General features: G+C 33.4%; 1 protein-coding gene across 1 annotated transcript; it reads left to right on the forward strand.

Moving 5' to 3' along the window:
- Nucleotides 1-9,131: 9,131 nt before the first annotated feature.
- On the forward strand, nt 9,132-10,880 carry LOC131061371 (uncharacterized). Its single transcript, XM_057995017.1, has one exon. The coding sequence runs from the start codon at nt 9,132-9,134 to the stop codon at nt 10,878-10,880; it is 1,749 nt and encodes a 582-aa protein (XP_057851000.1).
- Nucleotides 10,881-11,286: the final 406 nt, after the last annotated feature.

Here is an 11,286-nt window from a genome sequence, read left to right on the forward strand (position 1 = left end):
AGATGCAATTTATACTTTCTTTGGCTTCTCTCACATTCTATTGTGAGAAGAAAAATCATAGACATTAACATACAGAGTTCAACAATATCTCAGCCATATAATTCAGACGTGAATAAGTTTTCCCATCCAAACCGTATTATAAATAGCATAATTGAAGTGAAACAAATTGATAATTTGAAAAGAATTAAAACAAAATCAACTGCTTACACATTTCAGTAAAGTTGAATAATATCTTTATGCAGAGGACGATTTGAAATCCAAAAACATACTAAATACATGTCTTTCAGGAAAAATTCCTCCTATCTAGCCAACTGATATAGTCTCATTCTACTATGGAAAAACATCTATGAAACCAAGTACAGTGCCTTACTCTATGAAGCTCACCCCCAAAACATACCAGAGTAACTGCTGGTCCAACACCTTCGAGGAGCTAGACGGAGGAAAGGAAGCACAAATGGGTCTCAACATTGATAGATGCCCTGCTCTGGGTAGCGTCTCTTCCCATAAGGCTTCCTCATTTATACTCTATCACATTGTGTCTCTCTGATTTTCCATCTGCAAAGCATATCTATTTGGTCAACCCAACACCACCTTGCAGTTTCATGGCCCCCAAATTCAATCAAGAAGGTGGATAATGAAGTAGGAGCCATAGAGCGAACAGTGTATCACCACGGATAGAAAAGAAAAAACAAAATGCCCCAAAGTAATGAAGAGGAGAAACTGCAAGTGTAAGGAAATAAGACGACTCAATCTTCTTAAAAATGTAATCTGTAGCCACCTGTTATGTTACGTGCCCAAAAAAAAATTCAAACACATGGCATGCGCATGTCTGTGTTGTAAATTTGAGTTGTCTAAAAGAATGAGTCATGTTTTAATATAGAGAAAACTGATTTTTTCCTCGCTAACTGTATGGTCACTATCTATCATCATTCCTTACATCTTTGCCATATTGCTATCCAATCAATTTTACATTTGTCCTGACAAAATGGCCATTTCCCCAGGCAGTATAAATTTTCCCCACTTGTGGTTGTGATCCATAAAAAAACATCCATAAAATGTTCATTTTTCTTATGAGATGGACTAACTGAATATTAAAATCAATGGTTCATAACTCACAAAACCCCTGCAAGACGAGTCAAACAGTTTGGTTCGTTGATTTTTTATCGTCCTAGCTGGCTATACGAAAAAAGTACTCTGCTTATATTTGATCATCCCATCAATTTTATTTCCCTCTCACACGAACCCTTTCCTCTAATGCGGGCCCGTCATCAAACGATTATAAATTTTCCCGTCATCAGGTGCAGATTCTTTGCTTGTTCACTTTTTCCAGCGAGAGTAAAGAAGAAGCATCCTTTCAAGATGCACACAGAACTAACATGAATGGAGAAATATATATAAGAAGATTATTTATTTTTTACAATAATACTTATATTTTATTTCTTTTTAAGACGAGTAAAAATCATCATTTTTGTTTTTACTTTTATTTTAAACTTTTCAATCACTTCATATGGATGTTTCCTCTTTTTTACACTTGAAATTATTCACTTTTTTTTTATCATTCTGAGAGAGTTGGAGCCCAAATTGTTATATTCAAAAGAAGTTTAATGCATATTATTAAGTTTAATAAATATATATTATTTTAGTAATTTTTTATATTTATATTTATATTATAATTGTTTAATATAAATAATTGATTTTAGTATTTATTATATAGATATATAATATTTAAATATATTGAGATAAATAATCATATTTTTTTAAAATAATACTAACCATAAAATAATTATACATATATAAAAGTTGAAGTAATTAAATTAATAAATTATGAATTATTATTTTGACTTTTTAATAGACTTTATTTTGTTTTTTTATTTTGAAATTTTAATAATTTAATAATTAATTTAATTATTTACATTTATTTTCCTTGAGAATTTAATTATATTTATAATATATATTTTTTTTGTCCATATTGATTTTATTTGTTAATTAATGTCAATATGCTTGTATTGTATTAAATATAATTTTCCTACATATTAATTAATATTTTAATTATAATAAATCAAAATTTAGTTTTTCTTTTTAATCTAATTATTTATCAAACTAATAAATACTTTAGTTATTATTATTTTTTATTAATATTTGGATTTTGATATATTTGGTCTTTGTATTTAATATATTCTATATCCCTATCTTTTTTCCTCTCTCTCTCTCTCTCTCTCTCCTCCGTCTCTCTCTCTCTCTCTCTCTCTCTCTCTCTCTCTCTCTCTCTCTCACTCTCTCTCTCTCTCTCTCTCTCTCTCTCTCTCTCTCTCTCTCTCTCTCTCTCTCTCTCTCTCTCTCTCTCTCTCTCTCTCTCTCTCTCCTCTCTCTCTCTCTCTCTCTCTCTCTCTCTCTCTCTCTCTCTCTCCATATCCATATTTTCGTGATTCTCTTTCTATATCTTTATCTCTTTGCACATCCCTCTATATAGATCTCAATAATGTCCCCTCTCTCTTTCTTTCCATATATCTCTATCTCTCCCTCTCTTTTTTTTTTATCTCTATCTATCTCTACCTCTTTATTTCTCCATCTCTCCATCCATATTTCTCCATCTCTACTTATCTATGTTTGTCTATCACTTTGTCTATCTCTCTATCTCCCTCTACCCCTCTCTATATACATTATGAAGGTTGTTGATTGAGAAAATACTTGGACTGAGCTCAGACTCATCGATAGTTATGATATTTTAATAAATTTATGTTGACTCTCCCATATATCATTTTATTTAACAAATTTTTAGGAAAAACGATAATTTTTAAAATTGTTGTTTTAATTGTACATTTTTAACATTTTGTTTGAATTGTAGATTTTACTATTAGTTTACAATTGTAATATAAAGTTTTTATCTATTAAACATAAAGACGAAGATTTTAATTTTATTTATAAAGTTTTAAAGTAATTTTTATTGTTTTTCATTAATTAATCAGGAAAGGTATTTCAAAATGTTATACTTTATGAAAAAATTAGGTTTTTAAAAATATCAATTTTAGTTTATCTTTTAATATACAATAACATTGTATTCGTTACTCATAGATAGCAAGATTTTTCTTTTACTTATAAAATTTTATTATTATTTTTTTTCAAATTTTGGATTTCATAATATTAATTAATGAAATGTAATAAACAATAACAGCCAACTAGGAGCTATTATCCAAATCATAGATGTAAAACAATGCAACATGGCTCATAAAATCCAACATTATCATATTTAGTTTTTATATGTTGTTGTTTCTCTATCTTTGAATTTTCATATTTATTTCAAACTAATTTCAATTATTTTTCTTTGATTCAATCCACTTATACTTTTTTTTATTCATTCCTCCCAGGAAATGTCTAACCATATAAATAACCATGAAATCATTCAAGTCTATAGTGGAGATACAACAAATAGTATACAAAGCCCGTTAATGCCAGTGGATGAAACAACTATGGAAGCAGAATCATGTGTTTCTATGACTCAGGCAGAATCTGTTGGAACCGATGTCCAACAACTTGCTTCAACTATGTCAAATACTTGTCATCATATTGCACATAAATTCAAAATCGCATGCCAACCAACACCCCTTGTTCAAGAATTGGATATTGAAAAACTTCAAGAGGCAGTATCAACATTCCAAGCCACTTGCATACAATTAGAAGGACTATGTGATTTCTTGAAAGAGTTATTTGAGGATAGACACTGTTCAATTGATGATGCCTCCAAAATCATTGCAACATATGAGATGTATTTGAGAAATATGTGATTAGTTATTTCGACTTCTTAGAATGTAAATATGATGCAAGTTATCTATATAGATAATCAGAATATGTAATTGCCTTACACCTATGTACATACATAGTAAAAATAAATAGGTAAACTCCTATTTTCCCTATCATGGAGCCAACTTATATCTATCAATGTAAATTCTTGACACAATATATAATGAGTACTCTTTTTTAAAGACTTGTATGCATCAAAGTAAATTCTTGACACAATATGTAAATGAGTAATATTTTTATAAGACTTGTTTATTTAATGAACTTTCTTCTTAGATATTGTTATTAAATTGTTTTAGGCAAAATGGACATTATTAACTTCATTACAATTGAAAGAACTCCATCGTTACAGTCCTAGATACATAACAATAGATCCCATATTGCATATACCACTGAAGTCATTTTGTAGAATGCTTTGAAACTCAACAAAATAACCATAGACAATTAATAATAAAGTCCTAGTCGTCGTGTATGCTTTATTAAATTTGTACTCATTTTCATTTTGACTTATTAAGTGGAAAATTAAATTCTAAACTTTTACAATTACTGAACAATAATAGATACAATATATTAATAATTAATTATATATTTATAACAAATTATATTTTTCAAGATATTGAATTTTGCATTTGTATTTATTAAAATATTTTAAATATATATGAGTGATTATAATATATTTATGTTTGTGTTGTTGATTATATCCTTACTCATGTTATTTTTGTCACCACAAAGTTTTGCTACAACACGAGAATGCACAATCTTTAGTCCTTACAATTTCTTTAACCATATTTCGATGTACTTATTACAACCCATTTACATTAGCTCAATAACTCCACAAACCCTTTTGAAATAATCCTCCATAGCTCATCAACAATAATTCCTTCCACATGTTTAGAGTCCACCATACCCAAACATAGCTTCCATATTAAGAGCATTAAGTCACTTGAGTCATTTCCTATTAACTCCCTTGTAGATGTCATTGGAATAGTTTTGACCATCTCCGCTACATCAACCATACGTAAAAGAGATGGCATAGAGGCAATAAAATGTATAGCTACAATCATAGACATGTCAAATTGTACCATAGATGTTACACTTTGGGGCCATCATTGTCAACTCCAAGGAAACAAAATCCTTGATATGTCCATAGAAGTGAATCCTCTTGTTGTTTTGTTCAAATCTGCACGTATTATATCTTGGAATGGAAAATCACTTGACACCATCTTCTCCACTACAATTCTAATCAATCCAAATATGTTGGAAACCTCAACATTGCAAGAATGGTATACCAAAAAAGAGATTGACCAACCTTACATTTCCTTGTCACAATACCAACCCCCACCACCCAAATTTGAAAATCCAAAAGATATTTCATCTATTACCAATGAATTCTTTTCTGAGCAAAAAAAAATCCGTGTAAAGGCCACTATCACAAAACTCCACTTGGACAACTTTTACTACCTTTCTTGTCCCCGAGTGGTGGACAAAAAAAAATGTAAGAAAAAAGTTGTTGAGAGCTCACCAAACACATATCAATGCCCAAACTGTTCTACTTTTATCTCAGAATGTGATTTCAGCTACATGCTTAAAATGGACTTGCAAGATGCAACAGGGGAACTTCTAAAAGTGATTGCATTCGACGGACCATCAAATGAGCTATTGGGTGTTGGAGCAGAAGATTTTCAACTTCTACTAGCAGAACCTAATCCGGCAAAACCCATTTTGGACAATGTTGTTGATTGTCAATTTCTCTTTGATATCAACATCAAAATGGTTCCATTTGCCGGCCAAGAAACACAGAACGTTACTATTATGGCCATTAAGCCTGCTTAAAAGTTACTCTAAACACTTCCTCTCAAGGGTGCTATCCAGTTTGCTTATCTTTTTCGATAATATGTATTTCATTTCTCCATCAATGTAAATATATTTTCCCTCAAACATATATAGCAAGATAGCTTCTATTATTTTCCTATATTTAAAGATGTAAATAAACATCTTTTTATACACCCAATGTGTGTACTCCTTAGACATGTTATTTCAAATTTTTATTTTACATTTATATAAATTAACATTGCAAATAATTTTTTTCAAATGAAACACATAATTGTATCTCATAATTGTCTCTAATAATGGTTTGACATATCCTTTTTTATTATATTTTTAAAAAGATTACCCTTGTTAATTATAATTATTCCTTAACATTTACTAAAATTGACATTGCAAAATTATTTTTTAAAAATGAGATTAGTATGTGCCAAGATATTTGACCTTCAATTAACACGCATATGAACATATGCTATGTTAATATGATAAATATGCTTATTTTTTTCTCCTCACAATTTATGTCATAAGTATCTTTATGAATGGTTTTACATGTTGTTTCAAATTATGTTTGCATTTCTTTTTCTATGTTTATATTACTCAACTACTCTTGCAAATAGATAAATGTCTTCATTTTGTATTACATTGATATTGCTATATATTTATATTTGAAAAAAAAAATTATCCACAGATAGACCACATTCCTTTGGTACTCAATAGACCATGCCTTGGTCATACAAACTGATACAATGCAAGAGAAGCATGCTCATCGAAATGAAATGCAACGTGCAAGGTACCATGGAAGGAAAATTATTATTAACAAAAGAAGGCGAGAGACCCAACACACAAATCTTGAGCAAGCCTCTACATCCATATTTTCTTCTTCCCAATATCCAACAGAACTACAAACACATGTGCCTCGACTTGAACATACAAGTCAACCTATCCCAATAGGTCATATGCATACCCCCCCAAATTTCTCGCAAAATTATTGCAATGCTAGAAACAAATTTCGCTCGAAGTTGGACACTTTCAAAGTTTTCAACATGTCTAGTTTGCGTGGAAAAATATCCAGGAATTAAAACTAGACAACAAAATGGAATTAATACTTGTTACAGATGCACATCAAAAAAACATGGACATCGCTTCTCATAATGGAACAACATGGACCCCGGTGGACAACCACATTGTTTGCAAATACTAACTCAAGTTGAGGAGATGTTGATAGCAAGGGTTAGTCCTTTCCTTCAGGTTACTTATGCAAGAGGCGGGGAACTCAAATATAGTGGACACACTATTTCTTTTCCTCAAGATATTTTAGCAATAGTATCCCACTTGCCTAGACGTGTAGATGGATTTGACATAATAATAGTTAACAAGGAAACTAGTAGGCAACAACAATACAACTTCTATGTAAGTAGAGGATGTGTTTATGATGCATTTCAATATAAGATATCATATGACCCATACTACAAAGATGTACAAGTAGATGTCGCAGCATTAATATCCTTACCCCTTAACCCCACAGACATATCTAACCTTCTATATGCAACAACTTCAAATCCAGATCCCATTGATATGAGCTTCATGCAAGAAAATAGTACAGAAGATGATCCATTTGAAGAGAATTTGGAAACAACTACTTCATTTGTGGCTAACCTTCCACCGTCATGCAGAGAGGTTGAAGAAGTACGCTCCTTACTGCAACTAGGCAAAGGAAGACCACCTCCTATAATCCAATGGCCACCCATCTCCCATAAATGAATACAACACTGAAGGATTATTTGTGATGCCATTCCCCACTTTGTTTCCAAAGGGTACAGTTGCATTCAAACAACCACGTCTCAAAGATGTTAAGCTACATGAGTATGCTCTCCATCTCCTGCGATACCATGATAACAGGTTCAGACAACACCCACGATTTAGGTACTTTATATTGAATATAATTATGCGGCATCGAAGTCAAGCCACATCTTCTATTTTTGTTCAAAAGCAACTCCATGATGAACTACCTGCAACAATTGGTGCCCTTCGTCAAAGATTAAAGGACTTGCCTGATGACAAGCTTGCTGATCAACTTATGCGTTTTAGCTCCTCAATTCGTGGTACGAAACCATTTTGGAACCAACACAAAAGGGAACTTATTGATATGGTCATTCAGATTGGTTGCCCAACACTATTTTTCACACTTAGTGCAACAGATACAAAATGGCCAAACTTACATACAATCATGCCATCCACCACACCAACAAATCCATATGCGGCTTCAAAGTGGAGGTTACAAAATATAGTTCAAAACCCCCACCTTACTGCACTCTACATGCATCATAGATTCACAGCATTTCGTGCCGAGGTCTTGGAAAAACTACTTGGCGCAACTGACTACTGGTACAAGTATGACTCTGCCAAGTTTTAAATTTAAAATTTAAGTCTTATTATTTTTTAGTCTAAACACCTTATTTTTTAGGTATGAGTGGCAACATAGAGGCTCAACACATATCCATGGTTTCATTTGGCTACAAGAAGCACCAGACATTGATAAAATGTAGTGGAATCACATTCCATCAATACAAAATGCACTATAGTACATTGATAGATATGTCTCTGCATGGAATCCACGAGCACTGGACCTCAGAAACCAAACATTCCATAGATCAATTATTGATGACCCTTGCTTGATGGACACAACAATGATTCAATCAAGTGATGCTTCCAATGACTATTGTGAGTTGGTCAATTATGTTCAATGACATACAAAGTGTACTGCCCAATCTTGCCTCAGAAGAAAGGGCACAACTCTTCTATGTCGTTACAAAGCCCCTTGGACAATTCAAGAAAATTCTACTCTTTCAAATGTTGAAAATGGCCAACCAAAACACACCCCTGCTCGCAATGATGACCGCCTCAATCTTCACAACCCATTCATACTTTCTTTATGGAGGGCCAATGTCGATTGTCAACCTATTCTCTCAATAGATGCTGTGATCAAATATATTGCAAAATATGCAACTAAAGCTGAAAACAAATCTGAGACATATCATCAAATGTTGTCTCGCATTTCAACTAACTTTGAGCCTGATAAACCAGCTCCTAATGCTTTTTGAAAAATGCTTCTAAAGAACCTTGTTGACCGCGATATAGGAGCTCAAGAGACTTGTCACCTTTTACTAAAGCTACCACTATCCCTTTCTAGCAGAACATTTGTTTCTTTAAATGTGAACCAAAAAAACTTCCAACGTGTTTCAATCTCCCCCACAGGAACAACCACTTATCCAAACTATATTGCAACCTACATGGAAAGGCCTATACATCTAGAGAGAATGTGTCTTATTGATGTAACTAAAAAATGGTCATTCAGTGCATCTCGAAAATGCGATCAATGGAAAGAGCGAACCAATCCTGTAATAGTTCGAGTATCCCCGAGATTCACATCCATACCTTCAAAGGAGGACAAATATTTTCAAGCATTTTGTTGGAGTGAACTAATACTATACCATCCATTCCGCAACATTCAAATGGATTTTGGCTCTTCAGATGATGAAATTAAAGCACAATGGGAGAGGTTCTCCAACAACTACCATCCATGGCATGTACGTCGAACAACATCAACAACAGTGGAAGAAAGTGATACTAGCACTCCTTCAAGCGAGCCTGAACAAATACAACAAGACTTCCTTACTAAATGGCAAGCCCTTTCAACTTTATACCCAGGACTTCCTATTCAACTGGATGAACTTGATATGCTTGGCCAACGTGAAATTACACTAAGCCATGATTGGGGAAAACACCACATACCCACACAACAAAAAGTTGTAGCTACTACTTTCATACACTCCAATCGGACAACATTTCAATCCCACCATGTTTACAATCAACAAGCCCCATATGCCTTTTCTATACAACAACAAAGGGAATATGATTTGGTTATTACACATCTACAACACAATACTTTAAAGCCACCACTAAAGATTATTGTTCAGGGAACTGCAGGCATGGGAAAGTCTCACCTGATAACAACCATCAAGTCTACAATGATGAGATTGGCACCACCGGGACAATCGCCACTACTACTCCTCGCACCAACAGGTGTTATAGCATTCAACATACAAGCTTCAACAATCCATTCTGCCCTTCGAATTCCAATCAAAGAAATGATCCCCCTACAAGGACAAACACTTGCCAACTTCCAAGAAAGCATGTACTTCATTCATTATATTCTAATAGATGAAATGAGCTTCATTGGTCGTAGGTTAATACAATGTATTGATATGAGGTTGCGTGAGGCATTCCCTACACATAACCAAATCCCATTTGGAGGACGCTCAATCATACTATTTGGTGACATGGGCCAGCTACCACTTGTCAAGGACATTCCGATGTATGCTTCAAATTCTTGTGGAGGGACACCATGGCGTACCTTCACAACAATTATAACATTGGATAAAATATTCCGGCAAATTGGAGAGCAACCTGCACAAATTGCTTTTCGTGAACTCCTCTCAAATTTGCGAAATGCAACACCTACTATTGAAGATTGGCAACTTCTAATGTCTCGATCAAGTTCATCACTCACCTTTGCAGAACAATCTATTTTCTTACCATCCAAACACCTTTTCACAACAAATGAAATGGTGTCATTTCATAATAAACAAATGTTGTTGTCTTTAGCAAAACCTATTGCCCTATCTACTACAGAACAAAAGAAGGGATTGGCATGCTCAAACCCTGATGATGAACAACTACAATCAAACATCTTGCTATGTATTGGCCAAGAGGTTATGTTGTCTACAAATCTATGGGTGGAAGCAGGACTAGTCAATGGTGCACTCGGACAAGTCAGAGAAATTGTATACAATGATGGTGAACACCCGCCTCAACTGCCCTTATTTGTTGTTGTTCAATTCCAAAATTACATAGGCCCAACTTGGGATCACAATAACCCAAGAAATATACCTATACAACCAATAAGTCAAGGTCTTCAACGCCAAATGCCACTAAAAATGGCATGGGCCTTAACAATACACAAATCACAAGGACTCACACTTCAAAGAGCAACAATTGACATTGGCAACATTGACCGCCAAGGGATGACATTCACAGCTATTTCAAGAGTTCGTGATCTTACAAGCCTTCGCATTCACCCTGCCTTCACATTTGAAAGGTATGCACGAATGCAACAAAGTCCACATGTCACTCGACGCAAAGAAGAGGAGGCACGGTTGAAGATATTATCAGATGCACAATCTACTGTAAGATCCATTTGAGGTTTGTTCCCTCTTTCTTAGTAATTTTCTTATATTATTCATACCATTCAATCTTACCACATTTCTCAAATTAAACTACTCTATTTGACAAATTTCAGGTGTTTTGTAAATGTCCAAGACATGTTAAAAACACTGCTTCTAATTTTGATCTCTAAAAGGTAAATTATTAAACTCAATCAAGCTACACAAATTCAATTTGACAATTTTTCTTTTGCATAGTTCTCTATTATATATCATGATTCAATTACACTATTCTCTTTGACAAATTTCAGGTGTTTTCAAAAACCATTTCTATAAAGTGTGATATCAGCTGTGCAACTATGTAACCTATTATAGGGAACCTATAAATGAAGAAGTTATGCAAATTTTTTTTGCAAATCCTCTTTCAACATTTTAAGTGCATTTT

This window comes from Cryptomeria japonica, chromosome 11, assembly GCF_030272615.1.
Source record: "Cryptomeria japonica chromosome 11, Sugi_1.0, whole genome shotgun sequence".
In the NCBI taxonomy this organism is placed as follows: domain Eukaryota; kingdom Viridiplantae; phylum Streptophyta; class Pinopsida; order Cupressales; family Cupressaceae; genus Cryptomeria; species Cryptomeria japonica.